General features: G+C 38.3%; 1 protein-coding gene across 1 annotated transcript; it reads right to left on the reverse strand.

Annotated features, from left to right (window-relative positions):
• Positions 1–3548: 3548 nt before the first annotated feature.
• On the reverse strand, positions 3549–21444 carry MFSD11 (major facilitator superfamily domain containing 11). Its single transcript, XM_053994829.1, has 14 exons — positions 21285–21444; positions 20902–21073; positions 19361–19416; positions 18268–18375; positions 17773–17852; positions 17582–17678; positions 15483–15541; positions 13336–13477; positions 12493–12533; positions 11680–11745; positions 9476–9601; positions 8445–8619; positions 7324–7459; positions 3549–6807 (listed from the first exon to the last, which is right to left on the reverse strand). Exons 2-14 carry the CDS (start codon positions 20995–20997, stop codon positions 6640–6642), a joined length of 1350 nt encoding a protein of 449 aa, XP_053850804.1. The 5' UTR covers positions 20998–21073; positions 21285–21444; the 3' UTR covers positions 3549–6639.
• Positions 21445–23161: the final 1717 nt, after the last annotated feature.

The following is a 23161-nucleotide window of genomic DNA, read 5'->3' on the forward strand; positions in this document are numbered from 1 at the left end:
GATCGCTGCTCTCTTTCACTTGCAGCGGGGTAAGGGTGGCATATGAATGCAAGTACTGGAACATTCATTTTTCAGGCTCATTCGTGTCCTATTTTCTCCAAAACTTCCAATTACAGCACAGGTGCCTGTTGAATCCCAGCCCTGCAGGGAGGAAGAGCAGCCAGTTCCATGGCTGGGTCACCTAGACACAGAGAAAACACTGAGATGGGAGCAGCAGCTGAGCCTGTTGGATTTGCCCCCTGTCAGCCTGAGCACAGTGACACCACAGCGGTGTATTTTTTACAGATATTTTATAGGAATAGGTATAATGGGAAGAAAGGCGGTTTAAGAGGTTTGGCCTGCAAATTTTAGATGAGCATTTGGAGAAATTCCAGTGAGGGAAAAGGCTGAGCACTCTGTGCTTTCCTCCATCAGTCACACATTGGGAACAGAGCAGGGACACTCCAGCAGCTTCTGATTCTCTCCACTGCCTCTGCTTTCAGCCCCCAGCACTCAGCCCAGAGGGATTTCCAGCTGAGGAAACACCTCCTCAGCACCATCACTCAGCTCTGGAGCTGTGAAACAAATGCTCTGTCAGTCACAATTTTGTGAGCACAAAACAAAGAGTGATGTATGGTGGCAAAGCTCATTTCAACAGCTGATTACACAGATAATAACCTGTTTGGTTTTGGGGTTTTTTTTAAACACAGATTAATAATCATAAACTCAGCAGGTCAGGCATTACCACAAGATGAGTGGCTCTGACAACAAGCACTGCATTTAGAAAGGATGCTTAATTGAAGCTAATTTCACTAAGTGACCTTAAATAGCAATTTCCTTTTCATATGACAGAATGACTAATTTTTTTTTTTTTCATTTAAGGCACAAACCTTCTATTTTTTCCTCCCTTCATGATTAACTTTGAAGTGCAAACTCCTGAATGTCCTTTTATCCAAGACTCAAAGGGCTGTGCATAGCAAAAGTTAACCTGCAATGTTCTTTTCTATTTGCTCAGATAAAGGATTTGCTCAGTCAGGTATTGAATACAGATTCTTTCCCTCAGAAATCAGAATGCCAAGGCCATTCAAAGATCACACTGGTGAAACCACAGTGGATTTTGGCCCATCTGCAAATTACTAAATCTCAAGGGAAAACTGCAGCAGGCAGACTTCATCTGTACTGGCCTCCTACTTGTTACCCTGAGCATCTTCACCTCTGCAATTGAATTATTTCATGTATTACCCAGCCAAATGAGAGGCAGCAGAACTGTTCCCTGCTGCTCCCTCCATTCTCCTCAGTTGCAGGATGGAGCCTGCACTGAATCCTGACTTTGAGCCTGGACAAAGCTCTCCACAGCCACATTTAAATTTAGATAAACAAACACGAATCTGATCGATTTTCTGGAGTCTTTCAGACAAGACCACTTGAGTTAAAAGGAAAGTAACTGAAATCCTGGGAAAGGAAACAAAAAAAAAAAAATCAAAAAAAAACAAAAAAAAAAAAAAAAAAAAAACAAAAAAAAAACAAAAAAACAAAAAAAAAAAAAAAAAACAAACAAAAAAAAAAAAAAAGCCCCAAGCCAACATTTAGGCCCTTCTCCTCTCAACAACAGCATGGGTTTCCTCAAGATGGACTCTCAAACAGGCCAAGGGAACGGGCTAAGCCTGAAGCAGCCACTGATTTCCCTGAGACACTTCACTGGTGTGCTTAAACCAGAATGAAGCATTTCCAAAGGACTACTTAGCCCTAAACCAAACACTTCGTTTCCCTAAGCTGGCTCTTACAAAGCACTTCCAAGAGCCATCGGTTCAGACTGTGTCCGCCTCTCCTAAAACAGTGACAAGAGCAATCCCGACTACTTAACGAGCCTATTAACAAAAACAATGTCTGTAATTCGCTTTTATTTGCATGCCTGTGACCATGAAAGGAAGAGTCAGTACACTCACTTGAAATCAGAGTTGCATTAGGGATAATCACTGTGTGCGCCTGCTCCCAATTACCACCCATTCCAACCCAAGGACACCTTTTAAAGGTAAAAAAGCTGCCGTCATTTAGACTTCTGCACAGTGTCAAAATGTAAATAAAAGAGAAAGGACAGCTTGGAGGAAGACTCCCAAGAGCTGAGATAACCAGCTTAACAGAGGCAGTATGAACTAAATAGAAATCTCAATTTCTAATGCACAAACTCAATTAACAAAGCATCCCCTTCATGTGCCCACTGAGATTAATTCTCACTTCCAGACTTGCTCTTTATTGCATTTTAAGGATGTTTTCCCCACTATTATTGGTGCTACTCTGTGGTACTAACTCAACCTCTGAACATAAATTTATCAAGGCACCATTCTGAATTTATCCATGGTAATCATGAGTCTCAATCTTGCTTTTGAACCAGCATGGTCCTATCAGAAGGGCAAGGTCCTTGTAAAGCAGCAAACTTCCCAGTTCAGCTCCATCTCTAAATGATCCCATCTTTTATTATTTCCACCTGCATGTTACACAGGCATCAAGGAAAACATGGTATTGACTGCTGCTGCCATTCAATTAACATTTGTGGGTCTCCAAGGAAAATAGAGGTGTGGATAAAGCCTTCAAACACACATTTCACCAGGAAAATGAATGGTTGTGGTTGAAAGGTCGTGCCTTGACTAACACACTTGCACAGGTTTGGGTCCAAGGTGGGTATTGTGGCTCCTGGCATGATGCTGAACATTGCATTTCCTATTTATGCTGACAGCAAACAATTCATGTTTGCCCTAAAATACAGAATTTAGTGCTCTGTTCACACACCCCTCTGTGCATTAATTGCTGACACCTAGGCTGGAGTCCAGGGAACCATGTTCATCAGCTGAAGTAAACTTGTGGAATTCCAAGAAGGTCCAGAGGAACTTTGTCTGCTTAAGTGACACGTGGTCCTGAACTTTTGGCTTTCAACACTTGAATTATTTTTCCATTAAGTTCCAGCAAACCCCACCAGGAACTTCTCTCTCCAGTATACTTTAAATGGTCACAAACATTCGAAGAACTTACCAGCACAAGATTTCTTGTTTTTCTTAACTGTACCACAGAAGGGTTTCTGCAAAGACAGGGACCTTGGTTAAGGATTTTGGGGGGGTTCTGACTGTTTGGGTTTTTTTTTTATACCCCTTAAAGAGTTTGGCAGTACCTGCAGAAAATAATAAATTTAAATTATTTTTAAAAATTATTTTATAAATGGTTCTCTTCCTTATCTCAACTTGCTAACATTGATTGTACCTAATTAAATTAACACAAAAGTAATTAAATTATACAAAAGTAAAACCACATCATTAATTAGGAAGGAAGTACAGAGTTCTGGAAATTCTCAGTCCATGCACCCATGTATCAAAATGAAAACCAACTGGCAAGACAAAATACAGGTATGTTTATATGAGATGCATTGAAGACTAATTTGTAGCAGCTTATTTGGCACTCAGCTGTCAAGAAAAGCGGTTTTCATTTCCTGTTTAGCATTTGTTTGAAAAACATGAGGCTGTGATATTCAATCAAGATATTAAACCTTAGTAACACCCTAAAAGAATGAGGGGGGAAAATGAAAGAGGACTTTTTAATAAACCAAAGCAACTTCATGTACAATTTTGCTTATAAAGATGAAATCTCTAATATAAAACAAACCCACAGAAAAAGCAAAATCCTTCTTTTCAAATCCCTCTTTATTTAACAGTGAGCTCCCAATTCAGATGAACACGAAATTGTTCAAAGGCCACTGAGGTGAAATGAAGGGGCTGCAGCCTCATGGCTGGTAATTGCTGATTAACAGATCAAGAGATGAAATCATAATGGATGTCAGTGTTACTGTTCTTTATATTGCTACACCAAAAATTTCAACCAAATGAACAGCTGTGTACATTGGAGAGGATTTTTCACCTCTTGGCATATTGAAGAAATATGAATAAGTGAAAAGCAATCATGTGTCACCAGCAGCCTGAATAACTGAGGCCTCTCTCTTCAGATCAAATGTCAAAAGCAGTATTATATAGTTAATAGTAAAAAAAGAATAGCTATCCATGATACAGCTTGGAGAGTGTCATGGTTTCTTGAAAAACTTGTCACAGAGCAATAATACTTCCCTTTAATGACCCTATAAATAGTCCTGAGCAGCCTTCTAAGATTATCTGATACTGAGTCAGACCAGAACAGAGCAAAAGAAAAAAAGTAAAGCATGAGATTCACAGAGGTACTGAAAACCCACAAGTCCTTGCTCATTAGGATCCCTCTGAGTTGGTTTCAAAATGCTTTTTGAAACTACATAAATTTAGCACTTTCAATTTCTAATAAAATAGTTCATACAATTCTTATATGGCAAATGAACATCACATCATTGAAAGGGGTCAATTTAAAAAGCAACTTCATGAGAGCCGTAACCCACTCACAATTAAATGACATTGTTTAAAAAGCACTTACAAGTTACTCATCACCACAAGATCCAAGAATCATTGTTTACCCCAAATACACTGCAAGAAAAAAACTGCTCCTTGTGAACATTTAAGTCTTTCTGCTCTCATTAATGTGATGGGGAGAACAGGGCCCCAAAAGGGTTTGGAGGAAAAAAAATTTAGCAATTCCCTATCTGGAAAAAAAAGCTCTTTATCCCTTTTGGTACTCTGGAGAAAATGCAAATGTGTAGCAACAAGAGAATTTTAATCAGTGGCAGCACTCTTTAATCCACACCTTTGTAGTGCTCAGTATATAAAAATCATATGCTTCAAATTGCAGGATAACAGGAGTGGGTGAGAGAGAGGCTTTGCAGTGCTGCTGGTCCCATTAATCACATATTGATTGAACACTGAATGCTTTTTCAGGCTGCCTGACAGATTGGAATGGCTCTGGTAACCCCTCACTCAAATCCACGTTCTGCCTCATTCTTTTCTACATCATTCATTAAATCTCCTGGGAATACACACAAACCTCTCTCCTGCTTGTCCTCACAGATTTCTCAGCTTGCTGGATGTTCAGGTGCCCTTTAATCCCCCCATTAACACCTTGCTGATCTCACAGCAAAAACCTGCCGTGATTTTAAAAATCCCTTTCTCTATCCCTGTGAATTTAAAAATCCCTTTCTCTCTCCCTGTGAAAAGATGCCCCTCGGCTGTTTGGCTGTGCTCCACCTGTGACACTGCTCCTGGGGAGCAAAAGTGACAGCAAATGTCACAGGAGATGCCACCCTCCCTCCCCAGGGTTAACCTCTGGAGCTCCTACACAGTTACAACACGTGGGAGCTACTGACACGTGAAACAGTTTTTTTTAAACTTGTCTTTAAAGACAAGGCATTAACATTCTGACTGGGCATAAAAGAAGGTTGGTGAATGGTACTTTTCTAAAAATAGCTCCACTGAGTGTCTAAAAACACCTTCTGAGTGTTCCATGCCTGCTCTCTGCCCACCAGACAAACACAACTGCAAGTACTTCAGTTTTATGTAGGCAGATAAAGTCAAGGTGAGCTGCAGTCACTGCCTGTTACATCACCTGTAACAGTTCTGGATTAAAATTTAGTTATTATGCCAGTAACCTTGCTTTCCTATTTGGTGGAGTAAGATTACCATTTAATTTTCCCAAAACAGACTGAATAAAACAACTCGGGACAAGTGTTTCAGGTTATGCAGTAGCACAAACACTGCAGTATTATTCTGACAGTTCACATTCTGAGACTATATTTTTAAAACTTGTCTTAGTGCTCCAATTGCAAATTTTCATCATTGATGAAAATGCTATGAAACTCAAAAGAACTATTTGGGATTCTGGGAGGGAAGCTGTGGATTATGGTCCTCCATAAAGCACTACCCTGAGGAAGGTTCAGCACCTTTCCCAACACAGCTCAATTCTGAGATGCTGAGCCAGAAGCTGTTTTCCACCATCAGTATTTCACAAGCCTCAGGATCCCATCCTTAAGATGGCCAAGGGTGATTTCTTCAAATTCTTGTAAAATCTATCATGTCACACTATAACCTGATTGACTTCCTTACAAAAAAAAATTTAAAACACCAAACCCAAAAAAGCCCACAACAGAAAAAAACCCAACTAAACAAAAAAAAAATCCCATGGATCTGACAACTTAAGCACATGAAATAGATTAATAAACAAACAGTTGGGAAACAAGGAGCTGAGGGATACAGAATAAGGCAACATTTCCCACAGAAATATTTCCTCACATCTAATTGTTGAAAAATTCAATGCCAAATTGATTTCTCAGCTGTGCAGACACGATCTGCAATATAATCTACCTTATAAAAATATCACTCATTCAATACAAGAATTCAAATGTCTGCAGAACTAGAATATAGGAAAAATAATTTAAGGAACAAACCCCCAAACTAATTCTGTAGTGCATGGTAGAGTGAAATTAGGCAATTACATTCTGAAAGGGACATCTCAGAAGAGAATTGTTCAATACATGGGTGCCTACATTTCCTTCCATTCCCAGTACCAGATTTTTAACAACACAATACCACGCTCAGATGACCAAAGCAAGGAATAAAAGCCTTTCAAACGTGGCATTTTTCCCCCTTCTGTTTCACATTCTGTTGGACTGAAGTAGCAGCTTCCTCCATCTCAACCTCTGCAGCAACCTTCACCTTTTGACACTTCCCAAAAGCCGTGCCTGCGCTGCTCCTCCTGGCACAGGGATCAGATGCTGCTGTAGTCTGAGCCACGGGCAGCAAGGGCTGCTGCTGCTCCCCACTCCACGGTGAAGAAGGTGATTGTTCCAAAGAAGCCCACGAGCACCATGATCAGGAGCTGCCACTGCAGCAGGAAATAGTTGCTGTAGAAATAGGCAACTGCAGCACAGATGGACTGAGAGGAGAAACAAAGTGGAAAGATTATCAGTGGAGATTTGCAGGCTGGTGCTGCTACAGAAGGATTATCAAACTGACATAGACACAGTTTAATATGAAGCTCTCAGAATGCTTTTGTAGTAGACAGAGAATCTTAAGGCTTCATTATACCTCAACATATGTTTCAGCATGTCCCACAACAGATTTCATTTTTACTTGTTATTTAAACAGCGTTCAACTGTGGAAAGTGAACACCAAACTCCAAGTGTTTGTAGCATTGCAAGCTGGTATTTCAAGTGGTAAAACCACTACCAAAATCTCTGGTATTTCAAACCACTTTGTCTAGAAACAACACAGACAAAGCTTTAACATCATAGCCCAGGAAACTGCCTCCAGCTTCACAAAAGTATTTTACACCAAAATTCAGGATAAAATAATTTGCAGAAACATTTTTCTCAACTCATTAAGAAGCCCAACCCAGTATTTCAGTAACATCCCAACAATCCTACTTCCAAAAGGCTGTGTTAGGCAATACCTGAACAAACTTAAAGATGGCAAAGGCAGGAGCACTGTCCTCTGAATACAGGAATCCCAAAATACTGAGGAGCTGGGTGTTGAAGCAGCTGTCCCCCAGCCCCAGCAGGAAGCTGCAGAGCATGGCCACTTCTTTGCTGAAGGAGAAAGCAATTCCAATTTAAAAGCCATTCAATCAAAGAGCTCACACATTTATAAACTGTTTCTGGCAGGCTTATTTGGAAACTGCAAATGGAAGAAAGTTATCACACTTTTAATTTCCCTAGGAAAGAACTGGGAATGCCTGACTTGGCAAAAGGAGTTCATCAGCTTTAATTTCTTGAATGCCAAGACTTCTGTTACTGTTACCTGCAGTCAATTCTGCACTGAATTAGAAGCACTAAAATAAGGTTTTAGTGCTTGGAGCCACAAAACCCACACAGCAGTGATTAAAAGCTGAGGCACATGGTGAGTTCAAAAATCTGCAGGAATGTTAGAGAAATACCAATTCATTTGGCAGAAAAATACTCTAGCTAAGACCAGTCACCTGCACAGGCACAAATGCTTAGAATTGCAAGTTAGCAAGTCTGCAAAACTGACAGTACAGGATTTTCCCACAAATTGGTAAAAATACAGCCCGAAAGGAAGTTGTAATGAGGAGATAAGAAAGCTTTCTATATCCTTCCCCCAAACATTGAGTGCTGTAAGGGACAGGCTGCAGTCACACCAAGTGGAATTTGACAATAAGCACTGGAAGACTTTAAAAACCAGTGCAACAAGGCAAGGCTGGTGCTCCCTGATGTAAAACTGAGCCCAAGACTGTTTGAAAATAAACTGAATTCTTAACACCCACTACAACAGATGCTGGTCTTGCTATTGTGCTACATGTCAGAAACATCAGTTGTCAAGTGACACAACTGCTATTATTCATCCCCAGGCTTTTTATTCTTATGCCATTCAAGTTCCTAAATTGGGTGCACACTGGTGGAAATCTACCTTTAATAAAAACAGAATTCCTGAAAGCTTTTTCCAGGGAGTTAGTCACTACACAGAAAAAAACTTCAAGAAATTTTCTGTAGAGAAAAAAAGCTGTTTTATGCACATCCTGAGTGACAGCAGCCAAAGGCAAAAAATCCCACATACCTTGGAATCATATAAGCAACTTGATCTGTTCCTTCCATGGGAGCAATGGGGGCATCATTTGGCATGTTGAAAAATATTAAATAAAAGGCTATGAAATGGACAAGGATGCCCAGCATCACCACTGGGTTCCTGCCAGAGCGACTCTTCTTGCTCAGCAAGCCAAAGATTCCTCCCCCTGCAGGAGCAGAAAACAGGAGAGAATTGAATCAGAAGCGGAGATTTAAATACTGACAATTTAAATTACAAACAAAGATTGACTGCCATGCAAACAGCCCCAAGGAGTTTGCCAGGGAAATGGGGCAGGAGATTGATCAGATGGTTGCTGATAAATATATTTCACCTTTTGGCAAGTATTTAACCAGCAGCCAGTTTCCTTCAGTATTGCAACTTCACTAAGTGAAAATGGACAGCCTTGTGCTTAGCTCTTAATTGAAAAACATGCAACTCAATGGATCTTAGCTGCAAATGAACAGTGTTTTTTTGTTAAATACCTCAGTACTTGAGTCTACAGAAAAAAAGAAATATTTATTTAATGAATATTACCTGTATCCAAATTTATTCAAATATCACACCTCATTTAACACAAGCAAACTTTTTAAAGAAAGAAATCCCTAGTGTAAGCATTTATTCGAAAATTTTAAAATTATATCACTCAAGAAGTAATAAAAATGCAAACATAATACTATTTCAAAATAGCATTTAAAATAGCAAAATGGTTTCAATTCCCTAATAACACTGCAGCCCAGTGTTTCTCACATTTGAAGTCTGTGTATTCCTCCACATTAATCCAAAGAGAATGCAGAATATTAGAATTGGTCTACATCCACTTTACACAGTGTAAGGTATAACTCACAGTGCAGTAAGGAACCACAGTGCCAATTATATTGCTTCTATTTCATTTTGTGTTCACATAATTATTGCTGGAAGCTCCAAACACACTATTGAGTAAAACACAAAAAAAACACCCTATTCTGAATAACTGCACCACCTTAATCCTTTTTGTTATTCAAAGGTAGCAAGTTTAGACTCACCCAAGATTTCTCCAACACCAATAAAAATACCAGAGAGACCAATCAGGCTTTTCTCTTCACTGCCAAATCTATTCACAGCACCAATGCACGTTCCATACACTCCAGAAAAGAATGTTAGCACCAAACCTTGGAAGGAAACCAAAGAGAACTGATACATGCACTCTCATACAAGTCATGAAAAAATCTTTATGTCTAAAGGCTGTTTTCCCCTCATAAACCATATATTTAAATGAGATGTGGGTAATAAAAGCAAAGAGGGAATTTTAAATGATGTAATTATTATATTCTTCTATACTGGTTCCTAAAAAACACATTAGAAAAGTGTCACTAATTGGTGTCAGGCACCCAGGTTCAGTGCTGCTACTCTTGATCCAACACCTACAGTGTTTATATTAAACATATATTAAACATATATAAAATTAAACATATATTAAATATATAAAATATAGGTATATATTTGTTTATAATAAACATATATATGTTTATGATAAACCTCTATATATATTTGTTTATATTAAACAAATATAGACCTACAGTTTATATTTCTACTTCTACAAAAACTCTGGAATTTTATCAAATAAAAAATGCCACATGAAATAACACAAAGTAACTGAAGAAATAAGGCACAATTTCATTTAAGGATTTCCCCCCCACACTTCAAGTTATGGCATTCCTAGAAGTCCCTGCAACCCCAAATAACAATAAGGAGCTAAGAATCCTAAAATGAAGTTTTTTATACATACATAATGAATGTAAGCTGAGAAAGAACAACTGCTATTTGTTTTAAATCCTATTTCTTTCTTTCTATTGCCATTAGTGTGAGGAAAGGTGACCCCACTGACCCAGCTAACATGACCATGAGCAAACATTAGTATAAAAGTACCAACTCAATAAAAAAGTGTATTCAAAACAACACAAAATGTTATTCCTAAACAGAGAAAAACAGCTTAAAATAAACTTTCTCATTTATAATCTTTGCTTTTTGGCTACAGCCAAATGCTGGTACAGCTCACCCCCTCCCTGGATGAACTGCATGGCTTCAATAACAGGGGTGCACTTGGAGCATCTAAATTCCAGTAAGTTTGGAATAAAAGTCCTTGCTGGCCTTAGGGAATTTTCTGTTTTCCTACAGAAAGTAGCAACACCAACCTAAATCCAGAAGATGGCAGCAGATATTTTTTTCCCCAGTCTGGACTGATTTATTTTTATGCCACCTGTAAACCCAAATTTCAGGATATTCAGGCAAAACCTGACTGACTCCCTTTTCTTGTTATCTTGCTCCACATTCCCATCCCCAGAGGAATTAATGTGAATTAATTAACACAACACTGGAGATGCTGTGAAGTAATTTGTAACTCAGATTAGTGGTTGGAGCAACCCAACTCCAGAGCTACTCCTGCTGTTTCTCTACCAGGAGCTGCTGTAAACTGCAATGTTTATATTTTGTTCACATAATAATAATTTTTCCTAACGGTGACTCAGAGCTGAGGCTCTGAAAATGCATGTATTTTATAAAAAAACCTAATTTGACCATGAACAGAACTACATCTGAAGCCAAATAAGGAGCAAGAAACCCCCCCAAAAAACAACTCAAGGATTTTATAGGGTTTTTTTGGTGGAAGAATCACTTATATGGCAAAAATACATTTTTATCTTACAATTCTACATTGGTCCAAGGAGGGCAGACCAAGTTTAACTGAAAGTTGCTAAAAAGAGTGAGAACTCTTGCCACAGCAAATTCTATTGATAAAAACAGTTGAAAATTACTAAGATGGTTCCAAATAGAACCATCAAGAATAAAATGAAGAGCATTGGGAATCTCCCATGCCTTAATGAAGGTATGTACAAACATTCCTTTAATTCAAATGCAATAAAACTGCATTAAATGTATGCAATACAGCTGCATTAAACAAGCTCCAAACTATTGATAGTGCAATATCAAATCCCATAAAAGTCAGCTCTGTAAATTTTGCCTCTCACTTTGGGAGCCAGAACTTCACTGAACCAGCACCTGCAGGTTTGGATGCACCCCTCCTCCTGTACAGAAACATTCACCACGACACAGAAACGTCACGAGTAACCCAAAATTAATTAAAATATCCAAATAATGTTTGCAGAGAAATGGGTTAAAGTTCCAGTCTGGGGTTAAAATTCCAAACAATGCCTTGCCACTGCTCCATGGTGAAACTCTGCTGGCTTCATACCTGTGTAAGCTGTGGTAACACTGAGAAGCAGCATCTCTTTGGTGAAGCTCAGTGTAATAGATTTCTCTGTTAGGAAATAATAAAGAAAATTAATAAAACTTCTGAGGATACTACTAAGATAATCTACACTTACTTTTGCTCTTTGCTTAAAGCAAAAATTGGTAATTATACAAACGGTGTATTAAAGTTTTATTTACTGTTTATTACAGCAGAGTGCCAAATAAAACAACAAGAGGTTTATCTGCCATCTAGAAGAAATGTGCCCTCCAAAAATTGTATTTTGTAAGAAATGCAGTAGGGGAAATATTAAATTATCAGATAATTTTCTGCTCTCTGTATTTTTGTACTCTCAGTTCATGGCAACTGTCTCCTGAAAGGATAAATAGATTTTCAGTGAAGATCCCCACATCCTCACAACAAACTTAACAGTCTCAGGCAGAACACATCAAGCTTCAAAGGGAACTGCAGATGTTTCAGTTCTAAATTGTTAACCGGTATCAACTGGTGACAAAATCAAACAACCTATTTGACTTCTTTTTATCTTCATATGTTTGTTGATTTTTATTTTTCAGTCTCACTATCTTTCCCAAGTAGCAACCTGCTCCTTTTGTGCTCATCTGTACAAGGACGCTGTTGTAAAGCAGTTTGGATCTGAAATCACATCAAAGGAGGAACACTCCAAATCTCTCCTGGACCACTCAGGTATGTGACTGAAGTGGTTTGTACATGATCACATCATCAGCATAAACACAGAGAGCTGGCAAAGAGATGCCAGGTTCTGCTGAAGCAACTCTCATGTGAAATTGTACTTACTGAAGGCAGCCACTGCTTTCATCATTTTGTTTCGTGCAGACCTGGGTAAACAAATTACTTGGTCAAAATGGAAGAGAAAAACCACACTTTATTGCTGTGCTGGAAGACACCTTCATTTTTCAAAACTTCTGTACATTTTCTAGCCCTGCACTACATACTGGAATATTTCAATGTATTTTTTCAAGTTTCTGAGATCTAAAGTTACCACAAAATCAATTTGCTGTCTGCACTGGTGAATGCTTGCTTAATAGAATCTTTCTTTTGAACATTTTTAGCTTTCAACATTTTTTCCACAGGCATGCTCACTGATGTTTTCCTAACATTTTCATTGTTCTTTAAATAAAGCAAAAATATTTAAGCTGATGCCTCAGGCAAAACTACACTGAATCTGTGTAACTGTGCATTTCTAATGTATTTATCAGAGTGGCATATATATTTAGAGAAGATAGGAAAAACATGTTCTAGTTTGTAAAACAACCTATAAAAAAAGGAGTATTTTCTGTTTTTTCCAGCCTTTCAAATGGGCTGATGAGGGCAAGATAAATAATAATCAGTGGAGAAGAGGTGAAGGGTATCTTTTGCAAGGCACTTCCTTATCAAAGGAAAAATTTCATGTGCAGTACTGAACTTCACCCTTGAGAATATGCCGTATCAAGAACATTATTTCTCATATATTATCATTGTAAAAGTACAGACACTTTTCTGTTAAATCTGTGAATCCACCAGATTGCTGATAACATTCATGCTCCCAGCACGGAGGGGAAGTGAATGCACAATGTTCCTCCGTGGAGCAGGAGCACAAACGAGGAGATGTGACAAGATGTTATTGCCATCAACACTTACGAGCTCTCCCCCAGGATTTCATTAGTGGAATCATCATCCCCTGGAGCTTTTGTGTCCTCTTGTTTCCTAATCAGAAAGAACAGAACTGTGCCCACAAGACTGATAACAGTCAGAGCAATGAAGACAGTTCTGCGATCACTCTCTGCGGAAAAACAAACAAGAGCCATAACCAGATGTGCAGAAGAGATTCAAACCAATCCAGCTACCTCCAAACAACTAACACACACGTGCTACAGGGTTTAACACACACTAATTTTCTAGCTTACCTTCCACATGGAGCTGCTGGCAAACTCCTGTCTCAGTTTTATGGTGCTAATAAAATATCAGCAAATTAAAGAGGTCCCTCGCATTCTCTGCCATGCAAAGGCTATGACCAAGGAGCAGCCAATTAAAGGAAGTGCATAAATTATTAGCAGAAAAAAGTACATCTTTGAAGACTTATATAATTCAGACTGGACATAAACTGCCCCAAACCCCTTCAGATTTCTAAGAGAATTTCTTGACCAACATCAGAACCATGAGCACTATGACATCATAAACTGTAGGATGGGAAACTACACAGATATTAAAACCACCAAAACCTCAGTAACTGCCACAGCAGCTGGAGGGGGCAACTCTGCTAAACAAGCTGGTTATACTGCAGCAGAGCACAGCCACATCTAATACAAAAGCCACCCCCACCTACCAGTATTAAGCAGGGAGAAAAGCCATTAACAGCAAACAATTGTGACTGAACTAATACATGACCCTGAAGATATCACCTATGCTGGTATTTACTTCCCCCTTAGCTCAACAGCAAAAGCAAAGTTGTCCTACAAATAACTTGGGTATGATCACAGATCCAAAAAGAGAAGGTGTGCTTCACAGCTTGAAATGACTCTGCTATTTTTCTATAGGTAGTAAAATAAGATTTGATTTTAAATGCTATTTGATTTTTAAATGCTGCTAGGGTTTGATATAAAATTTTCTAATAAAGAGGAATCTCAAGACATTTAAGATGGAGGGAAATGTAACAGCAGAACTGCCTCACAGTTAATTGCTCTATTCTGTGGTTAGCAGAGCAGTGAAGTTTGGAATGCACAGAATTTGAGACCCACCCCCCCAGGTTCAAAGTGTCTCCAATATTTCCAATAACACTTAAACCTTTGTATTACAAGAATGCAGAAAATGACCTTTAAATTTAGCTAGTGTGTCATTACCAAACCTGTATCTGTGGAGAACCTGAAAAGATGGAGCTCACAGAAACAAGAAGTGAACTGTTCTCTCTGAAACCTGATAATTATCGTTTAAAAGTCAACATCTTATTCCTGATTGACCAGAGCAGAATTACATCATCTGTTAAAGGTTAAAAGAATTGACCATTCTAGTAGATATTCAACATCAGGACTAAATAAGGAAAATTATCAGTTATTATACACAGGAAAATCAAATGTATCTGTTTAGAGCACTGCCTTCCCAGCAGTGCTCATTTTTGGTTATTAAAATCTATTTTCACCACTTTTCTTAGTGAATTCCCACCCCTCTACTTTGCCTGGCCTAAACAGTTGACAGAAATCTTTGGTTTAAAAACAGAATCTCAACACTGTCTGGCTCAAGAACATAGATAAAGTCTACTGTTCTCCAGTTCCTGCTCTTTGCCAGTCAAGCACAGCATCAAATGGAAAAAAATACAGCATTAATTACAATCCCATCAGGAAGTTATCTCATAAACTATGCCAAGAAAGGAAGAGAGTTCTTACTCCACTCTCCCAGCAGTGCTGCCTTCTCCACTGCTTTGTGCCAGCACAATTAATGCAGAAATGAAGTAAACTGAGATGGTTTTCCTTTATTTCATAGCTTTATCCATCTCTAATATGATTTAGAAGAACACTCCACACCAGGAGCTTACTTTGGAATAGGATAGTGTGTACAATATTACTCATACAGCCAGAACACCTTTCTCCCAGATAGGTGTATTTTGACACAAATGTGTCTGCACAGGGAAAATCCCAGAGCAGCTATTGTGGAAAATCTCCAAGAAGAGACTACCTACAATAAATTGGAAGGAAAAAAAAAATCTGCTTTTGTATAAGCTTCCTGCCACTTTGGAGTCCATTATTTCATGTTACTGTATTTAAAGTTTGGCCATATAAACAAGCAGTACCCACCTGATATGTGAGTTTTTCCTTGCCAAGCCAAGTATATATACAGATTTCCAAATATCAAGCTGCAAACAAAAAGAGCAAAAGTCAACAATACATTCTATGAAAAAACTAGGGTTGTAGCACCACATTAGTACTATTTTATACAACAACAACAAAAAAAATATCCCACGGCTGTGCAATCCTGAAAGAAATAAAGACATGAGTCACTCTCCATGTCAACTGCTTTTACATAAAACTCAAACAAATTTGAGGATTCTGCCCCAAAATGCTGGCTATTCATTTTTATCAATCAAGACATAAGGTGGCTGCTTCTAATTTTGGAAGGGTATAGGTTAGAAAGCTGACATATTTCTGGAGGTGATTTTGTAATACTTCCTTTGCAGGGTCATGTGTTTTGTCTGAAGTATTGTTCAACTCAAGGAAATTCTGTGTCCCTAACTACCATTTCCCAAAATACAGACATTCTGAATGAAAGATTTTAAACAGTTTTAGAGCCAATTTTCTTCTTATTAACCCATATATTTTACTCACTCACACAATCAGCTGGGTTTGTGGAAATTGCTACTCTGATAACATACGGAGGGGTTAATTCTGGAACTGAAAACTTTAGAAACACAAGGTTTGACAAGTGCATGCTGGTTCAGGCTGATGTTCTCCCAGCCATGGATCCTATCCCCACAGCACCATTAGCAATGCAGGCTCAGCACCCTAAGCATTTCTGCAATTCATTCCCCTGGTTATCTCCCAGATATATATTCTGGGAGAATATTCAGAACTGCTGCATTAGAGGTGGTAAAAGGATCTCTCTTCGGGAGCCATTTGTGCACCTGTCTCCCATGAATTTGTTTTATTCCTCTTCAATCCTGCTCACATCATCCAACTCTTCAGACCCCCAAGGCTGTAAGCTCCAAAATGTTTAATCACCCACTGTAAAAAGCACTTGATCTGTCTCAAACCAGTCCTCCTTATTCTCACCCAGTGACCCCAATTCAGCACAGCAGCATTCGGTGAGTAACAGTTCTACACTCAGCTCCCCTGCTGCCCACATTTTGGTATAAATCCTCCACAGCTGCTGTTCCTCCACAGGAAGGAGTCCCAACCTTTTCAGTCTCTCCTCAAGCCATCAGTTCTATCTTCTTGTATAATTTCATTATTTTTCTCTATATCCTAATTGTATTACACTCCCATGAGAGGCATTAACTATCTCTGCACAAAACACTTAATGGCCACAACACAGCATGCCCTGCCTTGTTCTCACTGCCCTTCTTGATGCTGAGCCTTTTGTTGATTTTTCAGTTGAGCAGCACTCAAAGTTTAATATCAGAAAGCCACCAAAAACAAGATTTCTTTTCTGGCTTCTGACTGCCAGGTCCAGCTTCAGTATCTTCACCTTGGCAGTGAGAACCAGCTTCTCCCTCAATAAAGGACACAAATTGGAACAGCCCTCTATTGTAAAATGTAGGTGAATTTGGTGGGAAGAAATGATAATGTCTAACATCAGTTTAGAAGGTTGAATGATTTCTTTATTATAACTATAATACATTAATATACTATATAGAAAAGATACTAAAACTACATACCTACTTTCTCTAACTACTATATCTAACTAACAACTTGTGACTCTATTCTTGAGAGTCTAAACACAAGTAAATCAAATTAGTTATCAAGTTCAAACAATTCTTACTAGAATCTAATCAAGTAATCACTCTAAGTAAACAATTCTTTAAACACATTCCACATAAAAAAATCAAGAAGTAGAAATAGAAATTGTTTTCTCTCTGTGTACTTTTATAAAAAATCTTAAGAAAAATGTGCTTACCACAGCCCTCCACAACCAACAAGATTGCTGTTGCATCCCTCAAATGCTCCCCTAGCAGAAATGTATCTTTTTAGCAGCTCAAGAGCTGAGATTGCAATACTCAGCTTTCTTCCATTTCTTGTTTTGTAATGCACAACACCAATAAAAACACTGCTCCCACCTCTGCTTCCCACTGACTGCAAGGTCCCAGGGGAGTCATTTTCAATGCAGTCTCCCACTTGCAAAAAGATGTAAAAAGCATAATGTGATCACAACCAAAAAATAATCAACAAATAAAGCTTACCTGAACTGAAGGAGTGCCCAAAATATTCCACTGTTCCTTCCAATGGTGTTTTCATCAGAATTTTCAGTCAAGCAATTTCCCTGAGCTGTCCAGAGGACTGAAACAGATAGAATATATTGCTCAGGAAATATATTTTAAAGTCATATTCAAATCTCATAAAAAACAGTCAGCAGAGTAAGAACAATGCTTACCAGCAGCTGCAATGCCAATAAGCACAGAGGCAGTGTAGAAAGCCCATGTAGCTGGCTGGATAAAGACTGCAATGTACAGGCTAGAACAGAACAGATCAGTTCATTGAATACTGCCCTAAAGTGGAAAATGCTCTTTAACAATCAGATACCCACTTAGGTGCTTCTAAATCAGCTACTCTCTCCTAAGGGATGTTGACAAACAAGTTGTATTTGAAAAATCTTTTTACCCTTCTAAGCACATAGAATTTTTTTTTATATTGTTATTAATCTGAGATCATAACCTAAATTCCACAGTCAGCAAAGTCTGGAAATGCTGTGGAAAAAAATGTATTGTTTCCAGTAGGCTGAAGTACTCTGTAGTTAAACACCTGCAGTATCTCTGTGAGAGGCTTTTCTTAGCCAGTACAATTTCATGTATGGCACAGGAGCCTTAGATGTGAAAAAATTGAAGAAATATTTCCAAGGAAGCAGGCAAACCTCAAAATTAATGCTTACCTATAAAACACACCACTAACAACCATGGAGAATTGAGGTCCCACTATTGCAACCAGTGAAGGTGAGATAAGATTTGATGCAGACAATACTCCATAAATAATGGACATGCTACAGAAATAAAAAACAAAGACTATTAAATACTTAAAATAAAATATAGGCTAAAATATGATTTAAGAGTGATCAGTGGATTTCAAAATATCCAGTTAAGTACATACATAACTTAACAGCAAAACTTCAGTGGTTCATTTCCCTGCTTTCTTCTGTTCCCTTCACCCATGGCACTCCACGTGGGAATACAGGAGTGAAGAGTATTTCCTGGATTGCTGAGTAGAGTCCCAGACTACTGCAGGCAATGACATCTTTTAATTTACAGCATGCATTTGTCAAACTGCCTGAACAGCAGTTATTGTATTTTGTACCCTGTACGTCTAGAGGAGAATGTTCTAGAACCTCATTTATCTGTCAGTGAGGTTTTCATCTTCTGCCAGATACGCCACAGAAATTTTACAGACATATTTTGCGCCAGTGGCATTTTTAGTTTAAATTAAGACAGTAAACCCTTCAAAGGAGCAACGAGGTTTTCCTACAGGACAGATTAATTTGGCATGCAAAAGCTCCCTGATCGTGCCTGACGAGTTTGACTCTGCCAGTGCAACAAAGGGAATGGCTTTTTGTGGCTTTGCTTCTCTTTCTGACTGCTCCTTTCACATTTGTGTTGTATTTCCTGAGAGCTGATCCACACCACCTGTCTTACACAAACACACTGTACAAAAGCAAACAACCAAGGCCTGAGTTAGCAGTTTTATTTATTTTTAAACTTGCACCTTCTTCACCTCCTAAGGTAAAATGCTGAGAATGTGATGACAGTGGTTTTTGTTCCTACAAAGAAAACATGCAAACCAGATATGTAGCTCAACTGGAAATAATTCAGAGCAGAACTGTGAGAAGCCTGTTTTAAACTGCTTTAAGTGTGTCAATAAATTGTGAAGTCAGCAGAACACTGCAATCTCTTGAGAGTGTCTCTCTACTGGATGAAACTGTAACTAAGTTCACCCTGCAAGGAGCAAAATAGGAAGAAAATCTGTGTAATTACCTCGTGTAGCCACTGCCATGAAAGTCTGTGTTGTTTAAATTCGTGATAACAGTTTGCTGTGAGGAGAAGATCATACATTGCAATATGTTAGAATCTAGTTTGTATTTTGAGAACACCTGCATTGGTTTGAAGTCAGTATCAAACATTAGAATTATTCATTAATAGACACTACAAAGTACTTGAAATAATTCTAAATGTTAATTACAATTCACATCACCTCCACAACAAGGATGCAGGAGATACTTGGCAGGGAAACATCTATGTTTGAAGAAGAAATGAGTACTTTATTATTAAATCATAATTTCATAAGAGACCTAAATACTTCACAAAACTTTTGTTTCACTTAAGACCTCTCTTACACAGATAGGTGTGACTACCTTAATTTCAAAAGTGGGGAAAAAAGGAGAAGTTTCAGAATAATCTTTACTTGACCTAACTATGAATCTCTGGTAAGAGTTTCCATTCTTTTCAGCTTCCCATTATTTCCCTGTTCCTTTTTTTCCCCTTGACTCAGCTTTAGTGATCATGAGACCATGCAGTTAGTTGGACTGACAGGCAGATCTGATTGAAAGTCACTTGCAAAGACTTTTATGACAATGGAATACATGATCACAAAGTCCAATTTGGTGAGGTGCTGAATTCATTGCAGAATTTCTGAGATTGTTGGGCTGCACTTGAGAGCTCACAGAAAGTATTACACTGCACTAGGACTTACAAAAACTACCCCAAGTAGTTATTTCTGTAATATTTCTGTATTATTCTCTAATATTCTGTCTAAATATTTCTGTAACTTTCTGTAATGCAATGAAGGACATTTATCTGTCTGAATCCAGCAAGCTGTAAGACCTGTGGGCTCAAAGGGGATGTGGAAATCTAACTGCCCTGCAGGAGCAGAACGAGTAACACTGAAAGCAGCTCAGGAAGTTAAAGAGCTAAGCCTGGCAGTAACAGGAGTCTAAAAATGTAAATAGTAACAGTAAATTTGGATTATGCTGTGCTCAATTTTTGCTCTGCAAAGAGATGCTAAATAGCAGCAAATAACTCCTTAACTGGAAGGTGATTTGGCAGTTTAGCAATTGCAGAAATCTATTTGTCAGGTGTTATCCTCCTACTCCCCCTCAATATCTAGTTCGTTATATTATGAAAATCTAGTTAATGATAGCATGGTTAATAATAACTTGTGCAAATATTTTGAAAGGGACTATATAGAATATGCAAGGCTCAGTGTAATTCAATTGTCCAACATCACAAGGATCAAAGCAGACACTATTTTAAAGCTCAAACATTTTACAAGTTTATTTTTCTACTTTCTAAGCAATCAGGCTCAGTTTTATATGTAGCTATGCTATCTTAAAGAGATAACCTGCCAAATTATTTGGTTAAACACATTAATCTACTTAAAACTAAAGCAAAAGAAGATAAATGTCAAAGTATCTTGCACATTAAGAAATCCCAAACAAAGCAACATTAGAGTACACAAAAGACAAGCCAGGGTAAATAACTGAGATAGAAACGTGGCACGTTTTGAAAGTCACACCTACCGCAATATTTCCACAGGATTGGAAAGCAGTGAATATAAACATAAATGAGACTCCCAAAATAATGATGTTGAAAAGCTTTTTTCCTTCTGGAGACATTTTGTGTATTTTTCCCACGTCCTCAACTTCAGTCTGGAAAAACTCTTTTTTTCTTTTAAAAGTTTCCTCTTAACCTCTGTTAAAAAAAAAAAAAAAAGAAAAAAGAATAAAAGAAAGAAAGCTTCAAAAATAATGATTACTTAGGGCGACTCATTAGCTGATTGAAAATACCAATTAATCAAGAGTCCTGGTAACACTTTTAAATAATGTGCAACAAAACTTGAAAACTAAGGTCTGGTACAGAAGGTGAAGCCCAAGATTCCCTCTGCCTGTTCCCATGAAGTTACCAGGGCTGCCTGCAGGGTGTTACTCCATGGCATCCCCTTCTCCCAAAGGAGCAGCTTTCCCAATACCGAGCAGGTGAATCGGCTCAGCTTCTTGTCATTGTTGAAATCAGAACTGCGGTCCCCGGCCTCTCAATCACCTGACGAAGGAAAGAGGAGCCGCTCGCACATTTCCATGCACTGCACAGGAAATAAAGAACATTTCAGTGTCTCGATCAGCTGACCCTGCCCTGAAAGCCCTTGTGCACTATGGGAAATGCAGTTTTGGCAAAGCAACCTTTTCCTATTTAAAGCGGTGAAAATCTCCCAGTCCTTAAAATAAAGTTATTTTTACCAGATTTTGAGAATTGTAGTTTCTTGCCACTAAATAACACTTGGAAAAAATAATAATTAAAAAAAAAATTAAAACACACACCAAAAAAAAAAAACAAAAACACACTCACAAACCAAACCAAAAAAAAAAAAAAAATAAAACCCCCACTCAACGCCAGAATCATGGAATCACAGAATGGCGAAAATTTTGATGGAAAGGGACCTTAAATCCCATCTCATCCCACCCCTGCCATGGGCAGGGCCATCTTCCACTGGACCAGGTTGTTCCAAGCCCTCTCCAACCTGGCCTTGAACACCTCCAGGGATGGAAGTGATACCATTAATCTTTTACTTCACAATATTTCTAAATAATAAATTTAAGATCAATTGATCTTCGAGTCATGAAGATCTCTGTTACAACATCAGCAAAACTGAGAGAGGATCAGATGTTGACCAAATGGCTGCTCTTTCCTGTTACCATCCTTTGTCTGTTCTGCTGGGCCTCTGGGACTGGAGAATTCAGCTAAATCAGTTCTACTTTAATGCTGGCCAAAAGGACAGAGAAGGAGATGCAGAACTGATTGATGTAAATGACAAATCACCACATTTTACCTCTGCTGTCTACAGTAAAGGGTTTAAAGAAACAGAGGTCTCAAAGGAAGAAAAGGCTATTGGCCCAGGAGTTAGAAGGGCTCGTTGAGAGAGTGCAAACTAGATCTGAAGTGGGATAAGGTTTGCTTGACCAACCTGATCACCTTCTGTGATGAAACAACTGCATGGATGGATGAGGGAGGACAGTGGGCTCTGTCCATCTTGACTCCAGCAAGGTTTTCGACAGTGTTTCACAACACCCTCCAGGGGAAATTCAGGATGGGACGAGCGGGCAGTGAGATGATTGAGCACTGGCTGAATGGAAAATCCCAGTTGTGACAAACGCCAATCACTTGTTTTAAAAATTTATAAAAGTTTAATAAAAATAAAATGGTTATAAAAATAATAATACAAGTATAGTAATAAAAGTTAGACAATTAGAGTTAGGACAATTAATGAGACAATACCAGCAAAGAGTTACAGCCCGGGCTGGGTACCTCTCTCTGGACAAAAACGAGCCAGAAAAAGGACTCCATTAAAAGAGATTTACTCCTTAAGAGGGGTAACCTGTTGCATATACAAACACTTCATGATTATGCATATATTTTATTTAAAACAAGAAATTCATATGGTACTTGTCAAAAAGTTTCTGTTAATCCCCAGGCGCATTCGGGTCTAAGTCAGGCTTGAAGAACTTTCTGTTGATAAGGAAAACCATAAATTCCTCTTCTCTGGAAAATTTAGGGGTTTCTGTAATTGTTATCTCTGTGTGAAGAATTCCTTGATTATCTTCTCCTTTTCTAATAAAAAGAATATCTCACATACATAGTTTCTATTTTAACTACTAATGCTTAATTTTGATTACAAAACTACATTTACTATATTATTAAAATGTTAATACAGCATAACTTTCAGCATAATACATATAGTAAATATCTGCGTAGAGCCATATAATATGCATTTTTCACACCAGTCAT

The sequence above is a fragment of the Vidua macroura genome, chromosome 19 (genome assembly GCF_024509145.1).
Source record: "Vidua macroura isolate BioBank_ID:100142 chromosome 19, ASM2450914v1, whole genome shotgun sequence".
Lineage (NCBI taxonomy): Eukaryota > Metazoa > Chordata > Aves > Passeriformes > Viduidae > Vidua > Vidua macroura.

What these genes read in the sequence shown, in the direction of transcription:
- MFSD11 (XM_053994829.1), bottom strand. Translation starts at nt 20,997, where the DNA reads ATGTCTCCAGAAGGAAAAAAGCTTTTCAACATCATTATTTTGGGAGTC. An exon ending in AGGAAAAACTCACATATCAG is followed by an intron (nt 13,478 to 15,482) that starts GTGGGTACTGCT and finishes GTTTTTCCGCAG; the next exon opens with AGAGTGATCGCAGAACTGTC. An exon ending in CCATCTTTAAGTTTGTTCAG is followed by an intron (nt 6,808 to 7,323) that starts GTATTGCCTAAC and finishes TTCTCCTCTCAG; the next exon opens with TCCATCTGTGCTGCAGTTGC.